At 43.9% G+C, this 26705-nt stretch overlaps 1 protein-coding gene across 1 annotated transcript; it reads left to right on the top strand.

The window, feature by feature from the left end:
* LOC140992126 (uncharacterized) lies at positions 1 to 26705 on the top strand. Its single transcript, XM_073462392.1, has 36 exons — positions 1 to 50; positions 197 to 357; positions 2128 to 2702; positions 4497 to 4517; positions 4593 to 4655; positions 7269 to 7322; positions 7437 to 7481; positions 7625 to 7651; positions 8088 to 8132; positions 8335 to 8379; positions 9490 to 9543; positions 10734 to 10802; positions 10901 to 10969; positions 11847 to 11915; positions 16076 to 16144; positions 17072 to 17140; positions 18417 to 18485; positions 18658 to 18726; positions 18802 to 18873; positions 18961 to 19029; positions 19135 to 19206; positions 19287 to 19355; positions 19607 to 19675; positions 20110 to 20178; positions 20682 to 20750; positions 21199 to 21267; positions 22019 to 22087; positions 22180 to 22248; positions 22332 to 22412; positions 22630 to 22665; positions 23113 to 23149; positions 23335 to 23892; positions 24156 to 24424; positions 24510 to 24726; positions 26183 to 26377; positions 26547 to 26705. The coding sequence occupies exons 2-36, from the start codon at positions 204 to 206 to the stop codon at positions 26552 to 26554; spliced, it is 3663 nt and encodes a 1220-aa protein (XP_073318493.1). The 5' UTR covers positions 1 to 50; positions 197 to 203; the 3' UTR covers positions 26555 to 26705.

Genomic DNA, 26705 nt, shown 5'->3' with positions numbered 1-26705 from the left:
AGGAGAGCTTTGTAGAGCTGAACACATTGGAGACCTAAGTCAGCAACATTGTGAGTTATGCATGTTTGATGCTTGACTCTCACACATGCATGCTTGTTGAAGCTTGTTCTCTGAGTGTGTTGAAGATATTAAAATGTGAGGACGTGTCTGAGTCTTTTTTTTTTTTATCCGTTTCTGTCTTGTCTTTATCTCTCAGGGAAGTCATGGTCCCCTCACTGCACTGGCTCCTGCTACTGTGGGGAATTCACGGTCTTTGTGCACAGGACTATGAAGAAGACTATGAAGAAGAAGTGGTGGTGACCCCCAGGAAGAAGGCCAAACAATTTGCATCCAATACCATACCAAAAAATGGCAATTGTAAGTCTAAAGTTATCTCCTTTTTGAGAATTGGTCTTGGGGCTGTTTGTTCCACTGATGCTCTTACTTTGAAAAGTGGTGTGGAGTTTGTGCAGGTGGCACATGTTTCATTTTTTACATCACCAGAAAAAAAAAGGTGCTGCCACAGGTGAAAAAATAGAACACGATCCTCAACAAGGACATCGCTGGAGGATGCAATCCGCTTGGATTGATCATATCTCTTAGGTTTCTCCGAGCCATCCATCTCCCGTGTGACCGTTCAGTGCTCTGTTACCCAAATGTTTTATTCGCTCAGAATCCTGTTTCCCCAGGCACATTCTCTCTGTGACATATTTCCGCGAAGATTAATGTGAATTATCCTCAGCCTATATTAGATCTGTGACCTCCTTCCATGGCTGAAGGTTGGCGCGGAGAGTTGAGTTACTTTTATTTCTTCTTCAAAATTATATGTCACGTTCATGAACTTATCACACTTTTCTTAAAAAGGCATAAGCCTATAGAACCCAAACAGTCAATAAATCACCTTTACCCCCTCTGAAGGCTTCAAAGATAAATCTAGAGAAATCCATTTGGCTGTGATCTGTTGGGTCTTTATTTTGGGCTGGAATTGAAAGTAATAAATGATACAAAAAGAGGTGTTGACAACCAACCTGGCAACAGAAAATACAGGGAAAATACTGGATAGTTTGTCAGGTCATTGGTATGGGTGGGTGAACAGAAAATAATATTTAAAGTCTATTTAAAGGTGCAATATGTAAGGGAGGTCAAATTCATCCTCAAAACAAATAGGGGGCAGCATATCACCAAAATAAATGCTAACTACTGCTAACCATAGCTGCCGTTGGTGAGTTAGCTCAATTAGCCGTGCAGCTAATGGTCCCACCTTGGAGCTCGGAGCAAGTGTTAATGTTAATGCTTTGGAATGGGACAGGCCAAGGCTAGCTGGTTAGCATGCTAATTTAAGTGGATAACGTTTCAACGCAATACATAGATGTCATAATGACAAAACTGATCTGTAAACTGTTCTTACGTATTGCACCTTTAATCACAATGACGCTCCACGATCAAGATTTCTCTCTATTTTCTCCATTTGGAAATGCCCTACAGCTAGCAGCGCCTCATCTTAGCTTAGCATAAAGAGTGCGTGAGACATAGTTAGCCTGGTTCTGTCTAAAGGTAACAAAATCCACTTATCAGCACCTCTTAGGCTCACTAATCTTACGTACATCTGGTTTGCTAATCCATTTGCTACCTCGAGTCTCTGCTGGTTGCCTCACGGTGACGACAAGTCTCCAGTAAGATAGCACTAGGGTTTGCGCCCGACAAAGAAAGAGTCATAACTTATAACTTCCTGCAGTATAATGTGTAAATTTACGAGTTGTTAGAAGGTGGCCTTTGCTACTTTGGGACAAAGCCAGTGTAGCTGTTTCTCACTGTTTCCAGTCTTTATGCTGAGCTTAGCTTCACATTTCAACCCTGTCGCCTAAAGATGACTTTCCTAGAAGTGCTAATTTATTGGCCTCTTGGACATTTTGGCAAGAAGCGAATGAAATACGTTGGCAGTGAAAATTTTTACTGTTTGAATAAAATTAATTGACATTAGACATTCCCTTCCTAAGTTTCCTCCTAATTTCTGTGAGACATGGTTGCGTAGCGTACAGATATGAGGGTTTTCATCGAACTCTCAGCAAGAAAGTGACTAAGCGTATTTCCCAAAAACTATTCCTGTCATTCTTGGTCAATAATTGGCTAACTCTTCTTCCTTCTCAGCACTCATTGATGAAGACTGCAGTCTGGAGTTGGCCTTCCTAATCGACAGCTCAGAGAGCGCCAAGGACAACCATGCCCAGGAGAAGCGCTTTGCCTCGGATGTGATGGACCGGCTGCAGGGCCTCCGTCTGCAGACCGGCCGGGGACTCAGCTCCCGCGCTGCCCTCCTTCAGTACAGCAGCCACGTCATCGTCGAGCAGACCTTCAAACAGTGGCGGGGCCCCGACGAATTCAAGGCCCGGATCGCCCCCATCGTGTACATCGGCCACGGCACCTACACCACCTACGCCATCACCAACCTCACCCGAATTTACCTGGAGGAGTCGGCTCCCAGCAGCATCAAGGTCGCCGTTCTGCTCTTCGATGGCATCTCTCACCCCAGGAACCCGGACATATTTGCAGCTGTGGCTGATGCCAAGAACCAGGGCGTCCGCTTCTTCACCATAGGCATCACACCTGAGGCCAACGAGGCCGCCAATGTAGCTCAGCTGCGGCTAATTGCTAGCTCCCCGGCCTCACGCTACCTTCACAACCTGCAGGATAGAGGCATTGTGGACAAAGTCATCAAGGAGATTGTGAGTAAAATATTATTTGCTTTAGCTTTTCAGTTTTTGGTGGTAAAATGACAATCTTGGTGCAACCAGTAGCCTAAGGTGGCTAACGTTAGCAAACTTTTATTAGATAAAGGACACAACTGTGCCTCTTTGTTGAGATGATGACTCTTCTCTACTTGAGCTATTATTACACAGCTTTTACTTTTACGCCCACAGAGTGCAGCATGGATGACATATTTTGGTAGGCTAACCTGGAAGTTAGCGTCAACCTGTATGCTTATTGGATATTTCCATTGGATTTTGGATTTTTGCAGAAAATAAGTTCTGTGGCAAACAAATGTATGATACTTACAGGTTTTATTAAACAACATAATCTTCAGAAGCTATGTGAGCGGTGTGATGGCGTTTACTTTCTGTAGTCTCATTTAGCCACTTGTTATAATAACTTTGTTAGCTCTGACATTCCTGCATTTCTTTGGAACTTACATTTTCTGAAATTGGTTGTTTGATTCCTGATGAGCGTCATTTATGGCAGGTGGATGCTTCAAAAATCCATTATGCATATAGACTTTTGCTGAAAGCCTTAAATGTTAGCGTCTTTTACTTCCCATGCATCTAATAAGCACTTCCCCATGGTGCTGTCGGTGCTGTCTTGCATACGTCCCACTGCCATCATTTCTTGACTCATTGCATCCCTGTTGTACACCTGCTACCTGCTGCCATAGCAACAAGGCTGCTGTCATCACCTAAATCATCACTGGGAAACGAATTCTCAAAAATGCATTTTTCTGTGACCTTGCATGTTTTGGCACTTAACTAACACAAAGTCTGTCTTTATTTCCAATTGTCTATGACCACAGTGATTGGGCTTACTTCCTAAACTGAAAGACGATAACTTTCCACTCATATAATTAGAACATGTGCTGCACAGCAACATCCAGCAGACACAACCAGGCTCTTGGCTCTAACATATGCTCCGCATTAAAAACTATTTGTGGGAAAATCGGGTGCAGGAACCGAGCAGGAACCCAGCAAGAACGTGCATGCACGCTACATCATTCAACCAGCTCGTCAAACACCGCTTCAAACTCAGGCTTACTGTTGACACAGGTGGTACACATCCACATATGATAAGGTAAAACTTTATAGAAACCCCGCAAGAGCATTGGAGCTGACAGCCTACCAGCAGCAGCCAGTCCACGAGCAGACTTTCATCTCATTGCGCTGTTCAGGCAGCATCTGTATGTCATAAGCATGTGCCTTTGTCTCAGCTGAGAAGCTGTCTTTTATCTTTAGTCCCAGAATTTGGACTGCATGGCTTCGTCGTCTATGAACAGACCGTGTGTTGTCTACAGACACCCCTCCCTACGATGGAAACATCTCCTACATGCTTACCGAGGCTATTTTACTGATCAATGCATGTGGTTTGTGTTTAGTCTCGGTGGAATTTCGACCGTTCCCCCTCGTGTAGAGAATGTGGTCAGCTTTGAAGAGTAAAGAAACCCGCGGGGTGAAAATTTGGGAATAAAGTGTCTGTTACAAGAGGAAGTGCAGGATGTGAGTCTGCTCGCAGGATCAGGTGGAGGAGGTTGAAGGCCATTTGACAAATTGAACCCAGGCCAGCGGTGAACAGGTTTAATTGGATGTTTGAGGTGCAGGTGCTCCAGTCTAATCCCACAATGTAAAGTTGAGACCAGAATGAAAGCTTAATTTTCTTAGATCTCTCTCTGTGCATGTCTGCTGGTGGGGTATAAATATATACATGTGGAGTAAATGTGACAACATCTTGACATTCTTGTGTTTCTCGCTCCACAGACGATGCTGGCAGATGAAGGGGTAAGTCTCCAGACATTTCTTGATTTGCGTCCCTGCATCATGGCCTGTCTAACTCTTCTCTCCCTGTGTTTGAAGTGTCCTCTGGCCCAGAGCCAGTGTGCGTGTGAAAAGGGTGAGAGGGGACCCGGCGGCCCTCCTGTAAGTAATCTGCATGTCCAGCATCGACCTACGGAGTCCTGGAGGGTTCAAACTTGAATAAATTAATAAATAAGTATGATTATAAAGTAATTATTCATCATTCTTATTTTCATAATTGCACATTTTATAGTATTGAATTATATTTAACTAGCTAACAAATTTAGCTAGTTAGCAGCAGTTAGCTATAGCAACAATGTCAAAGTAGTTCTGAATGGTCCAAATAGCTTCTGCTGTAAATAAATAAAGTACACAGACACAGAAACTAACAACAACAATCTCCTTTTATTCATTAAGTGTAGCAAGGCTGTCCATGCTAACTACCTAGCTGGGTAACTAGCTTGGTGCTGTTGCGAGCTAAGCAATTAGCTTAGCAGCATTTTGCTTCTAAAGACGTTCCTCATATCAGAGAACGACACAGTTATGTCTTTCATTTTGGTCGCTCTGGCCAACGGGAGCTAGCTAACACAGCTAGCACTATCTTTTCACTGCTATGCGAAATAATGGTGGGTTTCATTTATTCATTCATGGCCGCGTAATAGTCAGGTTAGCCATTGTTAGCAACACCAGTCGATAAAAACACATATTTTGACACATGTAAGGATAACTAGGTGAGGATAGCAGCCTAGGTAAGCTAAATAAAGTAGCTTGGTTAGCCTGTTGTGTCTGTGTATTGCGTTTTTGTTAACACAAATGTCTATAATGAAATGAATATGATATCCATTAAAACTCTACAATGAAAATAAGAATGATGACGTTACATTTCATTATAATGACTTGAGTTTGAATTATTTCTTTAGTTGTTTCACAACGTGTTAACTGATTTACACAGCCTAGCCTAGCCTACTTTGTCTTTTTCATTAATTTAATAATGTACATGTGGTTCTTTATCGGCCCTCCTCTGCTGCATACAATAGGATCAAATCTCTCTTTTTGAAAACCACATTTTTTTTCTTCTGGTGTCTCGTAAAGACAGTAACTCCCAAAATGTCTCCCTTTGAAGAACTACAAGACAACACAGCTGACAAAGGCCTCCTTGATGCTAACAGGCTACATAATTGCAGGGTTTTTGAGGGGTGGGTTAAATCGTGTGGTTTTGCGAAGCTCCCTGCAGCAGTGAGAGTAAAGCAAATGCCTTACATTCCTCCTACAGTTTATTGAGAACAGGCCTAAACATATATTTACATGGGAAATCAGTAGAATCATGTCTGTCGAGAGAACCCAGCATTTTGGGATTGTCTGAGGACACATGCTCGGCGGATAAGACGTTACACGCATGACTTTCTTCGCCTGCCAGAGCCGTGTCGGGATGTGAACGTTCTTTATTACACAGAGAAGGTCAGCCACAATTAGACGTAGTGGTTTTGCTTTGATGTATTTTCACAGGATGAGAACAGAGTCATTACGCTCTTTTAAACCTAATGCTCCGAACAAAAGCTGTTTCACATCACGAGCAGCAGGCGCACACGGACGGAAGCAGTGTGTACAGACATGGAGATGGTTGAGACATAAGGACATGCACAGTCCACAACTCAGAGAGAAGAGCCAGACAGTTGTTTGAGGGTGAGTCCTCTCACACATGTCCCCTCTGACTCATCTGCTCCCAGACTCAATGGACTTTATCCAGGATGCACTTCAAACATGTTCATGTCCATGAGGCTATATAGGGCAACGACAAGAGGAAGATTGTTCTACATGCCGTCATCACATGAAAGTAAACTATGATTTACAGCTGTTGATACTTACAGCTAAAGTATCCTGGAAGATGGAGAATCATCGCCAAACTTTGGCATTTTGGGAAAAATGCATGTGCTTTCTTGCCAAGAGTTAGACGAAAACACTGATAGCAATCTCATGTTGCAGCTAGCAGCCAGTTAGCTCAGTTTAGCTGTTTTTTTTTTTACTTATACGTGACATATTGCAGAAACACAGCCCGTTTTCAGAAACCATGCCTTAAAACAAGTCATCAGGACTTCCATGCATTGTATGCACCTTTAAAGGAATAGCTGCAACCAGGAGAGGATTAGCTTAGTTTAGGATAAAGATTGGGAACAGGGGGAAACAGGTACCGCTGCTCTGTCTAGCTAAATCAACCTACTAGCCCCTCAAAGGCTCACTTATTAATATGTTGTATTGTTTGTTTAGCGAGAGCCCAGCAACCTGTTTCCTTCTGCTTCCAGTCTTATATCTGAGCCGGTGTTTTTCCATCCTGGTCCTTGGGCCCCCTGTCCTGCATGTTTTAGATGCTTCCCTGCTCCAACACACCTGATTCAAATGAACAGGTCGTTATCAGGCTTCAGCAGAGCTCGATGACGAGCTCATCATTTGAGTCGGGTGTGTCGGAGCAGCGAAGCATCTACAGTAAAAACATGCAGGACAGGGGGCCCAAGGACAAGGGTCAAAAAACACAGTGCTAAGCTAAGCTAACTGGCGACAGACGTAAGCCTTATGTTTAACGCACATGTGATAGTAATCCTGGTCTCATCATCTAATTTTCAGTAACAAAAACAAAGTCAGGGTCAGGCATGGTTTACTTTATAATATCCATCCACCCGAGTGTTTCTGATTTCTTTTCTGTTTATCTTTCTCATGCTGCTTCCATGACTTTCTCTGCAGGGCAAGAAGGGACGATCTGGAGATGATGGCACTCCCGGCCAAAAGGGACAGAAGGTGCCGCTTACTCATACTCAGTAGCATAATGCAAAACTACTACCAGTTCAAGATGTTGCTGGTACAAACCAGTTCCCTTTTCCTGGTCAAACTAAAATTCCTCTTTCCTTCTAGGGTGAAGGTGGGCTGAGTGGACTTCCGGGTCGGGAAGGATCCGAGGTGAGCTGAGGGTCTCAAATCAAAGTTTTCTACTTCACCTTTCACATAAATAATTGCTCTGAAAGAAAACGAGACAGGTTTTGTTCTGTTTTTGGTTGTCGCCCGTCTCCTCCTGATTTAACAAGCGTGTTTTGTACACACAGGGCAAAACGGGATACAAAGGAGAGAAGGTATGTCGTGGACTCTATTGTACAGTGTAAATCACAAGATGCCCCCACGGTTTTGTCAAAGTATCAAGTTCCCACGCTTGTGGAAAAAATCTGCAACAGTGAGAGAAACTGGAGATTTATGCTTTCCAGACCTGATAAAGTGCCTTGACAGAGAGCATACACAGAAAAAGTCTTTGAAAATATCATGCCATTTTGTTCTCCTTTTCTAAATGTCAAGCCTGTCTGCGAGTATCTCCTGTTACTTTTCCTTTGAAGGAATTTAATTACGTAAATCCCGTGTCATTAGTTGTTGCAAACCAGCTCCTGGCCGGGATATTAAAACCCATTATGCTAAGAATAATTGTGCCTTGGATGTTGCACAAACTTGTTATGGCATAGCGATGGAATTTTGATTATGAAAAATGACTTCACTAAACTGCTTTTTATTCTCTTCCAGGGAGAGCGAGGGGAGTGTGGCACACCTGGAGTTAAAGGAGACAGAGTGCGTTTAAGTTTTGTTGCTTCAGTGAAACCTGCCAGAACTCACACATCCATTTTTTTCTGAGTAACACATAACTGACCTTCATAAAAAGATAGTTTTGTTTTATGGTAATAACTGGTTGAAGTTCATTCTCCATATCTAACAACCCCTCTGAGATGGAAGTTTTGTTTACGATCACGATGGAGCTCCTGTTCTCTCCTAGGGTCCTGAAGGTACCGTCGGCCCAAGAGGAAATCGTGGACTTCAGGTCAAATCTACCATTTGTTTTACCTTAACATCCAGTTGACCCTTCGCTAATCCCCCAAGCCCCTTTATTGTTGCTACACATGTGAAGCTAACCGTATTAGCATGGCACATATGCATTTTACAAAGATAAAGATCACTTGAAATTTATAGCAAGTTTTGAAACACTGGCTCTTTGATTTGTCAGTTTTACCAGCTAACGAATCAAAGAGCTAGCAGGCTTGTTATCAGGTTGCTAGCTCGCTAACTAGTTCTTACTGTGAACCTCACCTGTTTTAAATCAAGCACCCTGTAAAAGACTCATAAATACGCTAATGGCGGATACATACATGCTATAATGCTAAGACTGAGGCAGGGAGTTAGCAGTATCATGAGATACACATACAATACATGTAAGCTATACAGGCGTTAGCATTGTTTTTGTATTGTAGGGGATGTAACCCTTGTATTCATTTTAACACAACCCTATTTGGTTGCTTACTATAAAATTATGCTAACAAGCAAGACAGAGTTAGCCTCTGTTAGCCTGGTCTTGGGTAGCCATTGACATAATATAAAGCTATTAGCATTAGCATGTTAGCTCCCATGCAGTCAATGGTCCTGTCCTGAAAATGGCTTTATCTAATGCAAATTAGGCTATAACCCGACAAAATACTGTGTTAAGCTAATGGTGTGCCTGGCCTTGGTTAGACAGACGAGCTAGCATTAGCTGCCTGTGCTATAGCTGACTTAAACACGGTTTGTCTGAAAAAACGGTATACTTTATTGTATTAATAATATATTTCAGGTATAGAAACCTAATTGCAGGTATACTTTTACATGTTGTGCTGAATTTAAAGTATATTTAAAATGTACTTGTACACTCAAGATACATTTTTAATGTACCTTTAACACAAATAAGTACACACATACACAGATATATACTTAATCTGTAAAAAAAAAATGTAAAAAAGTAGTCTACATCAACCTCCAAGCTCTTAAGACTCCAGTCGCTAAGCTAATAGCAATAACAATCACTGCTCCCTTCAAGTGCAGTATGTCATGTTCACTGTCTGATCCTTGATGAACTACAGTTACTGCTATTTAACTGTCACCCATTTATTCACAATTTTAGGGTGTGAATGGTCCACCTGGCGACGTCGGAACTGAAGGTCCAATGGGTAAAAAAGTACGTATTCCTCAGTCTTGATGCTTTTGAAATCGTCTTCGATCTGGGAAGTGTTTGACTACAAAAGGAAACCAAGACAGTAAATCAAACTTCGACTGGTCGTTCCTTTACATTTGAGGGCAGTGAGTGGCCTTTCCCCTTATCCAGAACCAGATGCATATCTAAAGGATACTGGGTTACTTGGTTGGAGGCATTAACTCTTTTCCAGTCTGGTTTGAGTTTAGTCTTTTTCACAGCCGTATGAAAGAGGTGTCTGCAGATTCATCAGCACAAAGACAATGAACAACCTTATTACCTGCCGAGTGGCAGAGATGAAAAATGAAATGCGTGAGGAAGAATATAAATTGGGGGGGAAACCATGTGACATAATAAAGTGTTCTTTGTGTTCCTGAGAGTTTTTCCTCATGAAGATGACATTTAAAATGTGTTTTGATTAAATCGATTCACCGCGGGACATAAATAACATCACAAATGTCAAGTAGCCCTACAAACTGATCGGCTGACCGTACATTCGAACGCCTATTTGTGAGTTATGATCCATCACCACTGGAACATTTTAAACCCCCCCACTGAAAAATGCCTCATCTGTTATTACCTTGTCAACTTATTTGTCTGTTCCTACTTTTTAAGCCCCCTCCTCCCGAGTTATAGCTGCCAATTCCTCCATGAGCCCACACTCCCCACCAAGTGTGCCCTCCTTAATTATTTTGGAAGAATGTTCATGTTGATTGTCTGGCTGTCATCCTATATCACCTGAATGGCAGACTAATGTCTGGCTTTAAACATTGTCCCAACTTGCCTGAAAGGGCAAGGGGAAGGGGGAGAAAAAGTGCCGGTATGCACCCACTAACATTTCCACGCCCTTTTTACGCCTTTCGTGTGCCCTCCTGCTGTACACCATATCTGTGATTTACAGCCTCTGAGTGAATAATTGCATTCTTTACCAATAAAGTCTTGACTGAAGGAATGAAGGGACCCAATAGTACATGTTTAAACCCCTTTTTTCTTAAATAAAAGCTAAATATTAGGGCTAGGAAAGGCTGATTGGACAAAATCGAAGACATTTTGGACATTGGACAGCGATTCTGAGGTCCAGCATTGTCAAAATGAGGCCTTGCACCCATGAATCAGCCTAACAAAGCATCTGTCTGTGTATTCACACACGTCTGTCCCTGCCTATCTTTTTATAGGGGGAACGGGGACTTCCTGGGCCACCTGGAATCCAAGGGGAAACAGGAATCGGCCTTCCGGGACCCAAGGTAAAATCTGCCACCCCATTGTTTTGGAAAAATGAAGTCATGAGAACATAATAATCCACCTGTTCCTGCACTCATCTCAATCTCTCACACTCCCACAGGGTCATTTCGGTTCCCAGGGGCAACCAGGACCTCCTGGTCCTCAGGGACTTGGCGAAGCTGGACCACCAGTAAGAAACCAGCACACACCAAATTAAATAATTAATTAATTAACCCTTAAACAAGCCCCAGCTTTGATGTTAGTGTAGAAACCCATCAAGTTTTCTACTATTGCATGGATTTACCACTAAAGTGGATAGCTAACTAACTAATTAGCGCTAACTTGGTTGGTTTTAAACTCTGTCTTCAGCTGAATTTTTCCCATCGTATCATTTTAAACGAGCAGCCTGGTAAATGGAAATTACATGATGGCTAGGTATATCATATAGCTAAAGACTGAGAGTGAATGCTGCAGGCTAAAAGTTAGCATCCTCACCAGTTGGTGATCCATGGAGAGGACATACTGTAGGAGCAGCATTGCTGTTGTATTGCAAGCTGGAGCTAGTTATGGTATATAAAGGAGACCAATAACCCTGCTAATGCTAAAGTCGCTAGCAGAATTAACAAAAATTATCAACATAATGTGAAGAAATAAGAGTTGTCAAAGATATCTAATGAAGTTAGCATGCTAACCAGCTAGGCCTGGTCCCTTTTCATAATACCACTCCAAGCTCTGAAGTCCAGACCACTAGCTGCACAGCTAACTGAGCTAACTAGCTAAAGGCAGCTACAGCTAGCGGCAGTTAGAGGTTACACTGGTGATATGCTGCCCCCCCTATTTGTTATGAGTGTGAATTTTGGAGATACTTAAGAGAAGACAAATGAAGATATTAACAAAATAAAACATAATTTGACCCGTGAAACTCCAAAGCTCGACTCTGAGTTTATGTCGCTAAGCTGTGATCGAACAATCACTGTGCTAAGAGCGGTTATGAGAGCAGTCAATTGATAGAGAGGTCATTTTTTATGTTCCTTCAGTGGTCATTTACCTCATTTTGTTTTACTTAGGGGCCTCAAGGGCCACAGGGAGTCCAAGGAGAGAGAGGACCATTAGGAGAGGGCCTGCCTGGACCAAAGGTGAGTTAGTGTCTTTTATGTCTCAGGCTCTCGGGGGCTCAGGCACTCAAGCCAGTTAAAAGCTTTGAACCCTCGTGACCTCATTTCATGCATTCATCTTCGATTCACCCACCTACGCAGCGACCTGCGCTAAAGGCCCCCGTCTGGGCTCCAGATTCCAGGACGTAATGACAGGAAATTGACAACGTGTACGTTTGCAAGACATGATAACACAACACAGGAGTGCCAGAAATTCACATAAAGCAGTGCGTTATGAATCTTATGACCTCATCGTGTGATCCCGTCCATTGATCGTCCCCTTTTGAGGACACGAGAACATGCCGGCGCAGAGCAGAGGATGCGGAGTGAATAGAGGAAAATAGCCAGGACACCTGACGACATGACAGAGTGAGTGACTCAGTGAGGGAGGAAACAATGAGTCGGTCCTGCATCTGTCTCTTCTCAGGATGTGCACACGTGTGGATACACTCACGCACACACTCGACTTTCTTTTGTGACTTTTTTGTTTTTTAAAAAGAAACTTTCTGTATATTTTCTGGGAGTTTGGTTTCTCTTGGTGACCTGAGGAGCAGCTTACATTCAAATTGAACATCACAAATAACTGATATCCTTAAAACGTTTGATTTAAACCCAAAAAATAAAGTGTGTCACCGATAGAATATCACTCAGTTAAGTTTAGAGGCATGTAGAAGTGTGTAAATGAATAAATAAGATGTGTAAAATCCAAATGATTGGAAAAATGTACAGATTAATCTCCTTTAGTTTGAATGTGAGGGGATCTCAGTGAATAGATGTATGTGCATGTTGACCCAGGACTCTTGATTTAAGGGCAATACTTGGCCTTAAGGACTTTAAAGTTGGTACAAACATGTGCAAAAAGACTCTCATCTTTATCTTTCAATGGAAATGTAGCCGAAATTTCTAATAATTTCATAGAATTTTATGAATTTTACAAGACCAGTGTAGTTTTAGCTGTATTACACTGCATGGATCTCATTTATATACTGTATTTCTTTCACTATGAGCAGCAGGTGATTGGCTTTTTTCCCGTTTTAATCAAAATTGTCCATGTTTACTTGTGAAATGTACATCTTTAATGTACATCAAGGGCTTTTGTGACATGTGGAAACAATTATTCACATAATCACATCTGGTTTCTTCAATGTGGTTAATGTCCCAATGATCCATGTTACAGTGGGGACACTCATGACATCACTATTTCTAAAATGAAAATGTAATACTGGGATTTAATACGATGTACGAGTAATCTTCCTCCAGGTGTGTAAAACTGGCCCCACTCCATACTTTAAACGCCCGTCAGAGTTGAATTTTTGAGCACAATTACCTCCTGGAGTTAATTCAACACTTAGATATTTTTAAACCTCTGCCCTGCAGCTCTGTAAGTGAACACTCGGCTCCCCAAATCAGCACTTATGAACTCGATGGCATTGTAATTGCGAGGCCTCATGAGTCTTTTGAGATCGGAGGAATTAAATCAGTGGAGTTTCTTTAGGTAATGACAATGTAATCACCTTTTCGGCTACGTTGTAAAACCGAAAGGGCGGTTTTACGTCAGAGGAGCGCCGTAACCATAGCTCAGGTGAAAATCAGACTTTCTCCACCTTCATCTGAGATGGCAACAGCTAGTTTCCAGGAGGAGGTGTATCTCTCACCGTTGCAGATTGGCCTCGGGGGTGCTCGTTCTTCCCTCGACAGGAGATTTGACCGCGGACTCGCAGATGGCGTTCGAGCTCTTAAGCAGCGTTCTTCACATGACGTGCCTCGACAGGCTCCAGATTCGCAGGAGCTCAGCAGCAATATTACCCTTTTTTTTCCACATCATTAGCACCTCGCCTCGTGTGCCAAGATGAGAGATCACGGAGTCAGTCGATGAATCTACACACTTTAGAGCCGACGCGCAAACGCAGCATTCATATGCTCAGCGACGTATGTCTTGTCACTGTATTTCTGTTGTCCTTGGATGACCTTGGAAGACAGGGAAATGTCCTCAAGGGGAATAAGACCTCTCTGCAGAGTCATACGCAGGCAGACCTTATGCTGCGCTCTCTTCATTGTACTTACTGTCAACTCAGATTACCGCTCTAATCCCTCACTGCATTTCCAGTCCTGCCTTTTCCTGTTTTTGAACACTGATAGATTCTCTCCAGACACATTTTTCTAGATAAGTAACACACTCTGCTTTGGATCATATTTTTGTCCAGCGTGTCCAATAAGTCTGAGACGCTTTAAAAGCACACCTACTGTTTCTCTGAGGTGCTTCAGGCTTTGGGGGCCTACCCACCGACACTACTGGTCCAGTTATACACAATGAGCAGCTGACACAGTGCAAACCACACTGAGGCAGCGTAACTTCTGAAGTAAAACACACTGTCGCTAGAAGCCGAGCTCTGTCTCACCACATGCATTTCACAATCTGAATCTAGTTTTTGGAAGCGTGCTGCGACTGCCTTATAAAACTTTTTACTGAACTAGCTGGAAAACAGCCCCATCACCTCAACAGGCAGAGAAACATTGTGCTATCTGGAACAGTAAGCTGAGCTCATTGTAACAGTGTCAGCTGTTAACCTGACAAGAAGTGCTACAACTTCACAATTCATAGAAATAATGTTGTTCATCCTCGTGACGTCTGCGATCCTCTGACTGCTCCTCTAGCACCACCGTGAGGTTCACATATGTGATTTTAAATGACGGCGATGGATTGCCATGAACTTTGGATTGGCCCAGAATAACTTGTTCTAACTCGGGCGATCCCTTTTCCTTAAGTGCCATCATCAGGTCAACATTTCATTTCACCTAGTGCTTCAGTTTATGACCGAATACATGCAAAACCATCGACATTCCCATCAGCCACAGCTGCACTTTGTGTTGTGTTATGTTGAGCACATGCTAACATGCTAACATGCACAACTGAGATGAACATGGTCAGTGTTGTGCAAGTTCACACAGATTAAAAATGAACTACGTGGACCGGTCTTGGGTTCATCCATCACTGAATGTCTTCTGTGATCATTGAAAACACTTGCTTGATTATTAACTGCACGCAGGCAATCCCATAATGCCTTGGGACTTCCTCGGGCCTTACAGTATCGCCCACAATAGGATTTTTAACGAAATGCAATAAACCCGAGCATCTGTGCTTTAATTAACACAACATTACGCTCTTCTATTTAAAGCCAGGTTCCATAAAACGGCGCAGAAGCGTCGTTAACTTTCACTGTAGTTAACGACGCTCGCATTAACATTCATTAGCTGCAAACAGATTTCATCAGTTTACCAAAAAACATGAGCAACCTCAGTGAAAATGCTCTTTATCATGTTCGTGCAGCACATTGAACATGATGAACATCATATCTGGTGAACGTCAGCACATTTGCGATCACGTTAGCAAGCTGCAATTAGCATCTAGCTGACTTAGCTTGGCTTTAGGCTCTTCACCTTGTTTCTATTAAATACTATGGAGGTCTTACATTTCCACATAGCTGTTAAACAATTAGCATGTGTCTGGATATATGAAGCAGACATACTGGACCGCCCTGCGTCATTAATGATGTCACAAGTCACCCACATAGATTCATATTTCTGGGAGCTGCAGAGACGCTTCAAGCAGCCCTCTAATTACACATTCTTTGGATACTTTACACCAGTTTACGCTGTAAATGTCAAACAACCAGCAGGAAAAAAAACATTTTAAGGGGCGGCGGGGTCTTTACAGTCAGATGTGAAACTTACAGTGACTTTGATGGGGCACTGTGTTGGTTTCTGTGGTAACAATGTGCAGAAAACAACTGACTCGGTGCCAAAACCATCCGACAGTAAAAACGTCTCCGTCTGGCGACTGTCTGTAAACAGAGCTGTCCGTCAGCTTCAGCACGGGCTTCACATGAAGACATCAACATAAACAGGAATGTTTTTGGCCAAACCTCAGTGAGAAATCCCACATTTGACTTCAATAGTCTGTCGTGAAGCAATTTGTACCGTGTGATTCATGTGGGTATCAGATTATGTGAGAAAGTCTGTGTGAAAGAATCTCTCTCTCTACATTATCCTACATATGTTCTTACTTTGTCATTGTTTTCATGTATAGCAACTTGTGTTTCAAGAAGCAAAAGATGCACTAACTTCTCTGTCTGTCCTTGCAGGGCGAGCGAGGTTTGGAGGGGCCGCGGGGGCCCAGAGGACAGCCGGGCGCTGGAATCAAAGGAGACAAGGTAAAAGTTAGAGAGCACAGAGGTTGTAAATAAGACGCCCGGCTGAAATGCCTTCACACAGGCGCGCAGATAAAGCCCGAGTCCCGTTGCTAAGAAGGCCAAGAGTTGGCAGAGCGACCGCTGAATGCATTCAGCGTGGTGTTATATAGGGAGGTCGCAGTCTGCAGGTGATGAATCAAGGTTAAAGCCTGGATGGTGTAGGAGGAGTGCAGCTTCACAGTTTTGGGCTGATGAATGTGGGAAAAAGCTCGCTCTGCACCGGCACAGTCATACAATTACATAAAGGTATTCTCTCAACCTTTCAGGATGTGTTTGCACATTTTCGCAGCCATCTGGCAATCTCATAGCTCACAGACGTTGATAGGACATGACTAGGAGGCTCGGAGTTGATTTAAAATGTGTTTTTAAAGTTGCATAATTCATCTTATGTCGCTAGAAATTTGACGTTTACATCTAGGAACGAATGTCTCACCCAGAAAACACGGCTGTTCAAAAGCATAAAGGTTTTATCATGGGAGTTCCTGCTGCAGAGAGTGCTGACAGCTTTACCGTTGCCTCGTGGTGAAGTTCATCACAGATAATTGTAATGTTTTCGTTTAGTAATGACAAATCAGCGCCTGCAGGCTTTTTCTGTGCATTCACATCACACGTTTATGACGATAATGTTGCATGCAAAAGATAATAAAATAAAAAATAAAAGCAAATGTTATCAAGTCATATGTACATAAAGATTTTACTGCAGTGTACCCCTGCAATATAACCACCGGTATTTATGACTGAGCCACATAGAAATGCACAGGATCTTGGCAAAGACTCCTCAACAGTTGGGTGCTTTCCACATGCAATAAATCAAGAAATCCACTGTCGTATTATCAACATTTGCATACTGTTGTCATCATTAACCTCCATTCTTATCTGTACCTGTAGGGGGATTTTGGCCCTCCAGGTTTTCCAGGGCCGCTCGGCCCCGTAGGAGCGGGTATACAGGGCGAGAAGGCAAGTTGAAAATGACTCCCACTGTTTAAAACTGCCATTGAATTACAGTGTTGCATGCTGTTCTTTAAAATAACTGCACATCTGACGCCATCATCAGGTCAAAATACTAATTTCTCCAAAACTTTGTCTTGTCAAAGTGCTGCTAATAGATAAATGCTGCTATTGAATGGATGAACTGGGTAGAGGCACCAGCTGTGGGGGGGCTTGAGTACCATATTTCTTAACCTTATCATAGAAGTAAAGGTATGAAGGTATAAATTCAGTTGATGTAGCCCCTCGATGAGTCCAGTCCGACTGATTGTCCGTCATAATTAAACCGACATGATGCAGAAGTTGCATAACGGTTCGTGTTTTGGAACAGCAGCTGGAGGCTCAGAGGAAACTGTTTCCTGCTGACAGCTGAGCCAAAGATCACTTCCCTGATATCAAAACACAAGTTAATTACTGTCAAAATACTGCTTTCCACTGCTCAGTGCTCAGCGACGTGTGGAGGAGAGGGAAACAGGTGTGTGTGCCTCTCACGCTGCAGATTCACAGCTGATTTTGTTCAAAGCACAAGGTGGCGTGCAGAAGCGAAACTCTGAATTCTGATTACATTTCACCTCGCTGATGCAACAAGTAGAACAGATCGGCTATGATGCTGAGCTCTGTGAAGTCTGATATATTGCCTCAAGTGATGTCGCTGCAGTCAGTTAGTGCCAAAGGCTACAGGTTTGACATAATAAAAGATCTGGAGGTTTGGATCTCTGCTGCCCGCTCCTCATCTCTGCTAGAGGCTAATAACTCCAGCCTACATTAACCCCTACTAGCATAACATAACCCAAAATAAGTGGCCAAACTGTCCACAGTTGAGCATTGTGGGTAATGTAGGCACCTGTTTTTGAAGAAAGATTATATCTCTGGTGCTGTCCCTTAGCTATCCAATTTTTAATAAGAACTGATGACCTGTTGAATTCAAAACAAATAGGAGGCAGCATATCGCTAACTGTTGCTTACTGTAGCTGCTGTTAGCTAGTTAGCTCAGTTAGCTGTGGAGCTAGCAGTCTGGACTGGGAGAACCAGGGCGAGTGTGGGTGTTTACACCACTAGCACAGAAGCTTTAGACCAGGTTGGGTTGGGGCTAGCTGGTTAGCATGCTAACTTCAGTATATATTTTTGCAACACAATGCATAGATGTCATAACTTCTATATTTTCAACTAAAATTCGTACATATTGCACCTTTAATTTTAAATAGACGGCTTCTGTTTTTGTGACTGCATCTGTTGATCCTTGCAGGGCGTGGAAGGACCAAGGGGGCCAACAGGGAGCAGGGGGCCCCCAGGAGAGGGCCTGCCTGGATCTAAGGTTGGTACATACACGCTCAGTGCTGTTAAGTTTGAATATTAAGCCAACACCATCAAGACCCATGTGAACATTGTGTCTGGATCTCAGAAAGCAATGCTACACCCCTGCAGAGTATGATAAGAATGAGAACAAGTTGCTAAACTAAAGACGATGTTGTCATGTTGTTTCACAGGGGGATCAAGGTTTGCCGGGCGAAGTTGGCGCCCCAGGAGAAAGAGGGGCTGGAGACACTGGAGCTAAGGTGAGTCAACCAAATATATTTTTGCTTACATTTTATAATCCGTAAACTTACACAGATCCATATATGTGTCATCAGGGTGAGCCAGGATCAACAGGAATGTCCGGTTTACCGGGCCTGCCAGGGGAGGACGGAGCCCCTGGGCAGAAGGTAGCTTTACTGACCACCTCCTGTATCTACAAGTGTCTGTCTGCTCCGATATCAAGACGATAAATACATAAACTGTGTCTTCTTCAGGGTGAGCCAGGAGCTGTAGGTCTCAGGGGGCTGGAGGGGGCAGCTGGAATTGGCACCCAGGGTGAAAAGGTAAGGTTGCATGTCCTGCTAAACTTTAGCAAGTGCTGACCTTTATATAATATGTGGAGTCACAACTATCAGATTAATAACTGTATTCCTAATGTGATCTTTCAGGGTGACCAAGGCCAAAGAGGAATCAGGGGCTTGACTGGTCCACCTGGTATTGCTGGACCGTCAGGACCAAAGGTGAGGAGCGATTAAACCATGAGACCCTGTCCATGGCGAAGAAGTTTAGAAAGATAATTTCTTGTATTTATCTTCATCAGGGAGAACCAGGGTCACAAGGCAGGCTGGGTCTGCCTGGTCCACCAGGCCGATTCGTCGCAGGGCCCAAGGTAACTCCTCCGTACCACTACTGTAGTAACGTTAGACAACTGTTTCCTGTTTTGATTGTTATAATGCTGTTAAAAATGTTTCCACTTGATACACAGTGAATTTAAAGCAACATTATGTAGAAATTAACATTTTGTGCGATCTAGCGCCCCCTGCAGTTCCTGAGTGCAACACCACTGTCGTAAATACAAATCCCAGGTCTGTAACAGTTTGTCAGAGGTAATGTATGAACATGTATGTTCATGTGTTCTAGGGTGATATCGGCCCAAGTGGTCCTCCTGGTCCGATCGGGGAGACTGGCTACGGACTTCCTGGTCCAAAGGTAACAGTATGAACCTCCATTCTCAGAAACAATATTGTATTTAAAGGTCCAGTGAGTAGGATCTAGTGGCGTCTGCCCGCCAACACACACTTGAAGTCTGTTTTTTGACATGTTGTCACAGCTGAACGTCTAATGACTATAACGAGACGCAGATTATTTCCCAGCATCCAGCAACAAATCCGCATACATCCTGTCGTGCTGTTCCGGCTCCAAAACCCCAGTTTATAAAATGCAACAGCAGCATGTTTTTATAGTCGACTCTTCCCCTGACTTAATGTATTGCGCAATACTTGCAATACAGAAGCATGCAGAGCACATGTGTCCATTTACATCCACATTCCTCTCCAGCCTCCTTTGAACGTCCCCCTCTGTAAATCACGTTGTATCCTTTTGCATGAATGAATTACTGACTTGTGCCTATTTGTCGGTTGTAGGGTGACCGCGGAGATTCAGGCCCCGCAGGTCCATTCGGTCCCAAAGGAGACGGCTATCCCGGCCCCACGGTGAGGAACTGATTGAAACACCTGTCCGCTCGTAAATCTGTGGCTTCATACGTCCGTCTACACGTCACATACAGTCATCTGTCTTTCGTCTTCTGTGTTCTACCCGTCAGGTCCAGCCATACATCCATCAATGAGACATTTATTACCAAAAGTTACAGTAGTTGACCCTTTATATATGGTTTTTTTTTAATAAAGACCATAGCAAGGGAGAGACAGTGGAGGGAATCAGGGATAAACACGGACGAAAGAAATCACATTTAGCTAGGGAGGGGCTTTTTTGGTGAGAGTTGGATGACAAGATCATGTCTGTGTGCTAAATATGAATATACAGTCAGCAGATGGCTAGCTTAGCTTAGCACAAAGACTGGACATGCCATCTAAAAGCTCACCAATTAACAAAAATAAAATCTTTTTAAGTTTTCCAGATAAATGTTTAACTATTACTTTAATAATTTTACCCTCTCTAAGAGTGTAATTCTTCCTTCATGTCCTGTGGTGTTTAGGGCCCGCCTGGTCTGCCTGGACTTCCAGGAGAACCTGGCCTTGAGGGATTGGGCATCCCTGGACCAAAGGTGAGACCTTGGATCTGTTGATGTTGACAAAAATGTGAAGTAATGAGAGTTTAGACATTGTTTCCAAGACGTCTGTGCATCGTGTTGCAGAGATATCTACCGAAGTTAGCATGCTAACCAGCTAGCCTCGGCCATCATGTCTCGTAACACCACTTTGTCAGGCGACACGTTACAGCAGTATGATACAGACGGTTTCCTTGTGTGTGTTACGAGGCCAGAAGCCGAACATTATGCGCTGTTATGAAAAAGCCAAAGCAATCGTCAGATACTGTAAAATCAATTTCAGAGCCACGTTTGATTCTGCATTGTAGATAAGTGAAAGTATCTCCCCAGTGCTCGTTTGTTTGAGGAAACTAATTACAGGAAACAAGCTTTTTCCTTCATTTATTTGATGGATTGTAAAATTGCTGTGTTGTAAGCGTTCATGTATCTTCCTGGTGTTTTGCAGGGGGATATTGGTTTCCGAGGGCTGCCTGGATTACCAGGACCTCCGGGCGAAGGCCTCCAAGGACCCCTGGTACTTCCTAACTTTCACCTTTTTTCAGATTTCACATGGCTTCAGACTCAAATGACTTCTAACTCTGGTCTGTTTCTGCAAACACACATCAAGGACAACACTGCAATGTGTTTACTTATGCAGGAAGTCCTTGTGTAATTTTATTTGACGTACAACCAGATGGTGGTGATTGAGTCTTCAGTGTAGTCAGATTGACAAAAAAAAAAAAGAGTGCTTCATCTTGTGGGTCGTATATCCAAAGGCTGCCAGTTCATTTGTTCGGGGTATTTATCATGATTCCCCCCACAGCGCTCTGACACATCGGTGCAGAGTGTGAATCTCCGCAGACATATGTGTCTGATGAGAAGCACTTGGCCTAACAGGCCTAGCCGAAGCAACACCCAGCACCCACATGTCCTCAGATATCACATCCAAATTCCCCGCAGGCTCCAGATCAGCGTTTCCACCGGCCGAGCGCCGTCGCTGTCATGCAGCAGTCGGCGAGATTTAATTGACGTCTCAAGGAAGCAGATAATGTTGGCAGATTTCATCCCTTATACATGAGCGACACGGAGGTTGTCATTAAACCCCTGATATGTAGCGTGGATCATGACTTCAAGGTTTAGTTTCTACCTAATGGTTGAAGTCTGGAGCATTTTTAGTCCTGTCTGCCCTAAAATATGATCCTACATCCAAATGGATTCTTAAGATCCAGTGAGTTGACAAATATACAAATGTATGTTCTTACTGTTCTGTGTCCTCTGTCCTGCAGGGGAACACAGGGCGGCCTGGCCCTTCAGGTCCAACAGGGCCTCCAGGAGTAGGAGTTCAAGGACCAAAGGTAGGCTGTGATTTATTGTCCTTCATGTATCTGTAAACTCTGTCTCAGAGGTCTTTAACATGCTAAATAGTTTATTAATGTGTTTCATTCAGGGTGAACAGGGGCCCCAGGGTGTGACCGGGCCGAGGGGGATACCTGGGGAAGGCTTTCCCGGAGCGAAGGTGAGTTTGTCGGGGACTTTTGGACGTGTGTGAGTACGTATTGCGTTCTCATCACTGATGTTGTTCCACACTATGTGTGACAGGGTGACCGTGGATCGTCGGGGGAGAGAGGGCTGAAGGGAATCAAAGGAGATCTGGGAGACCCTGGAAACGCTGGGACACCGGTGAGTGACGCTAATGATGCTTTTATCTGAATGTCCATTTATCGTGTGCTGATTTGTGACAACATGAAACAGGGTTTGAACCTTTCTTGGCACTAAGTCAGCAGATATTTGTCAGGTAATGGACTTTAAATTGTGTAGAAAAGCAGCATAATCAGAATAATTTAACATTTTATTTTTTGTGTGTGTGTGTGTGTGTGTGTGTGTGTTCATATCTTAGGGGCGACCTGGTGTTAAAGGAGAAGCAGGCCTCACTGTGAGTCTTCTCTCTTTTCCATATACGTTATATTCAAGTACTCTTTGGGCGGCTTTATACTTCTACTCCAGTAAACCTCAGGGGAAAAATACCCAAACATCCAGTCCGCTCTGATTGGTCAGCTCACACACGCCTGAGCCAGCACCGCTAACAACAACAGAGCAGCTGTGCTAAATCAATTCTCACGTGCCAAACTAGCTGCCAGGCATAAATTATGCAAATGTGTGACATGGTGACGTAGTGTGATGTCATAAAGTCACAGAATTAAAGGCAGGACTACTGACGAGGCGTTTAAGGAGCGGCGATTGAGGAGTTCTCCTTCAATCATCCATCCAGTTGACATTTTTCACTGCTTCTTCTACGCTAAATGATCTGATCTTGTTCCAGCACTGAGTTTCTGCTCATGGTTATTTGAACGCTCACCCTCTGTCGCTGTATTTATTTCAGAGAGAGGACATCATCCGAATGATCAAAGAGATCTGCGGTAAAGTATCTTGTGATCTTTGCAATATTCATTCCACTTCTCAGTATTGACTCGATGTTATAAGAGAAGATTGAGTTCCTGAGTCTCGTCTTATCTGTGAATCATTAGCTCGGCTTCCACAGAGTGATACTCATCAAACTGACATTTCAGCCATGATCTCATACATTGATGCGATGTGATTCCAGGATGTGGGATCAAGTGTAAGGAGAGGCCGATGGAGCTGGTGTTTGTCATTGACAGCTCGGAGAGCGTGGGCCCCGAGAACTTTGAGATCATCAAGGACTTTGTGAACGCTCTGGTGGACCGAGTCACGGTGGGCCGCAACGCCACCAGGATCGGCCTGGTGCTGTACAGCCTGGAGGTGAAGCTGGTGTTCAACCTGGCCCGCTACGTCACCAAACAGGACATCAAGCAGGCCATCAGGAACATCCCGTACATGGGGGAGGGCACCTACACAGGCACGGCCATCCGTAAAGCCACGCAGGAGGCCTTCTACAGCTCCCGCCTGGGAGTCAGCAAGGTGGCCATCGTGATCACCGACGGACAGACGGACAAGAGAGAGCCGGTGAAGCTGGATATAGCCGTACGAGAAGCACATGCTGCCAATATCGAGATGTTCGCTCTGGGGATCGTCAACACGTCCGACCCGACGCAGGCCGAGTTCATGAGGGAGCTGAATCTGATCGCCTCTGACCCGGACTCTGAGCACATGTTCCTCATCGACGACTTCAACACTCTGCCAGGTTAGAGACACTTAAGTTTGGTCGTGTTTTGGTGCTGCACAATTTATTTTTCAATTTATTACTATTGATCTCAGGTTGAGTGTCTGCACAACATTTCACGGCCCACCCAGCCAGTAGTTGTTCAGATACTTCAGTCCAGAAGAAAATGGTGGACCGGCTGCCATCCCTAAAGCTAGCATGGCTAAACACGCACAATGAGTGTTCGGACGACACATCCCGTCTCCCTGGCTCTGACTTCTCCTCTCTGTGTCTTTCTGTCGCAGCTCTGGAGTCCAAGTTGGTCAGCCAGTTCTGTGAGGACGAGAACGGAGCCCTGATATACAACAGAGTGACAAACGGCTACAACGGCTATGGAAACAACGGCAACAACGGCCACAGGAATGGCAACAATGGGAACTATGCCACCGGTGGCTATGGGTACCGTCCTGTGACTGTGAAAGAGGCCGGCACCAACACTGACGGCAGCACCCACGGCGGTGGAGGCCGGGTAGAGACCACCCTGCATGGCAGCAAGGGATCCAGCACAGCACATGTATGGACCATACAAGTGCAAATTCACACACAGGATAATAATGTTAAAAGTGTTTAATGTGATTGGCTGGTTTTGTCCCCATCAGGGAGGAGGAGGACATCAGGTGATCACTGACTCAACAAGCTGGTCGAACGAGCGCGGGGACACGTTTACCCGCCACACCTCAGACGTCAAACCTGTCCCTCCATCCAGAGAGGGCTCCTCCTCGTCTTCATCATCATCGTCTTCTACAAATGTAACCATATCAACCTCAGGTGTATCTGTACAGCACGTGCCTGCACCAAGGCCAACTCTTCCCAAAGGTACACACAGTCTAGTCTGCTCTTAGACTTTTAATATTCGAGTTTTGTTCTCAATTATGTTTAATAGCCGCTGCATGCAGGGACAAGACGCCGCCGTATCTCCATTCACAAAACAGTGCAGTCATCCACAACACACGCAGTGATAGTAATTACAGAGGAACACTATCAACAAGAGAAAATGAACAACAAGTGAAGTCGTTTCCTGTAAATGACACAGACGCTCCTCAGGCTACAGAAATGAGATGAATCACACCTCCAGGTTCCATTAAAATAAAGTATCTGTGTTTGTGTTTTATTATAGTGTTTATGAGGGCGTCCACAAAGTTGTGAGAATGAACTGTTGTGGCTATTTTCAAAGGAAGCTTGATTTATAGAGTTGAATCATCAAGTTGTAATATGTTAGAATCGTAGTTGTAACATTAAAAAACTATTATTAACAGAATGTGAAGAAATTACAGCGCAGACATGACGTCTGTTTTGTATTGCAGAGATATCTGCTTAAGTTAGCACGCCAACCAGCTAGCCTCGGTCCAAAGCTCCTGTGCTAGCGGAGTAAACACCAACACTTTCCCAGCTAACGCTAGCTACCTGCATGGCTAATTGAGCTAACTCACAGACAGCAGCTACAGTTAGCAGCAGTTAGCGGTTACTCTAGGGATACGCTGCCCCCTGTTTGTATTGAGAATGCATTCGACAGGTGGCTAATTCTTACATATTGCACCTTTTAATTATATTTATGCACAATTAAGATTAATTTTCCATACAGTTGTTCTGTCAGTAGCTCAGCTGCGGTTTCATTTGTGTGAACCAGCTGTTGAGTCTAACCCTAGCTAGCTTAACTTGACGTTGCTAACACCAGCAAAGGTTAATGTTGCCAACACTTGCTAACGTTAATGTTGCTAACCCTAGTTAAATTAACGTTGCTATCACTAGCAAAGGTTAATGCTGCTAACACTAGTTAATGTTGCTAACAAAAGCAAACGTTAATGTTGCCAATGTTAGCTAGCTTGCGTCAGGGCAGTTAGCTAGACAGCTGATCGCTGACAAAATACTTTCTTTTCTTTTTAAATTAATCATTTCCAATCATAATAAAGTTTTTAAGGAACAAAGAAGCTTATTTGAACATGGCCTCTGTAGAAAACCAGTCGCTGTATCTGCACTGACTCCAGTTGAGGAGGGTGGAACAGTGACAGTCTGGCTCTGGGGTTATGTTAAGTGCTTTGTGATTGGCAGGCTCAGTAATGAGGTCGTGCAGGTGAGGAACAGGGACAGCAATTATTTTTGATGCAGTGTGGATGATTTTATAGAATCTGCTACTTCCTGTGAAGAACCAGATGTTGCCTCAGAACAGAGCAGATGACTTTGAGGTGGGATTAGGGGGCCGGGTCATCAAAGGGAGAAAGATAGCGAAGATGGCGACCTTATTTTTTCCATCATGTGCCATCTTTTCCTGCAGAGACCGTACCTCTGGACCCTCGCTGCAGCTTGGTTCTGGACCAGGGCTCGTGTCGGGACTACAGCATCCGCTGGTACTACGACAAGCAGGCCAACGCCTGCGCCCAGTTCTGGTACGGAGGCTGCAACGGTAACAAGAACCGCTTCGACACGGAGGAGGAGTGCAAGAGGACGTGTGTGATCAGCAGATCAACAGGTACACTCGTGATTCATCCGCATTAATGTCATTCACACCTAATCTGTCAAATCTGTCGCTTTCTGATATTTCTTTCTGCTATTTCCTCTAAAGAAATGAGGCAGTTAAAACTTTATTGCTCCCAAATGTTTCAGAGTATTGACGTTCTTCATGTGCTTTTATTTTCCAGGGGGCTGAGTGAATGCATCTGCCATACATCTGCTGTAGATACTTCAAGGAGGGGCAGCTAATACCAGCCATTTCTCACAGTAAAGTCTCTCAGGCATATACACATGTGCACTGATGCTCTTTATCACCTTTACATTCCAGGTCCCGTCTCTGTGCCCCC

The sequence above is a fragment of the Pagrus major genome, chromosome 24 (assembly GCF_040436345.1).
Source record: "Pagrus major chromosome 24, Pma_NU_1.0".
Lineage (NCBI taxonomy): Eukaryota > Metazoa > Chordata > Actinopteri > Spariformes > Sparidae > Pagrus > Pagrus major.
This window is presented reverse-complemented; position numbering and strand designations above follow the sequence as displayed.

Coding starts and splice junctions, on each gene's coding strand:
- LOC140992126 (XM_073462392.1), top strand. CDS start 204: ATGGTCCCCTCACTGCACTGGCTCCTGCTACTGTGGGGAATTCACGGT. Junction 11,916..16,075: donor AGGGCCTGCCTGGACCAAAG/GTGAGTTAGTGT, acceptor CTGTCCTTGCAG/GGCGAGCGAGGTTTGGAGGG. Junction 19,030..19,134: donor TTGGCACCCAGGGTGAAAAG/GTAAGGTTGCAT, acceptor GTGATCTTTCAG/GGTGACCAAGGCCAAAGAGG.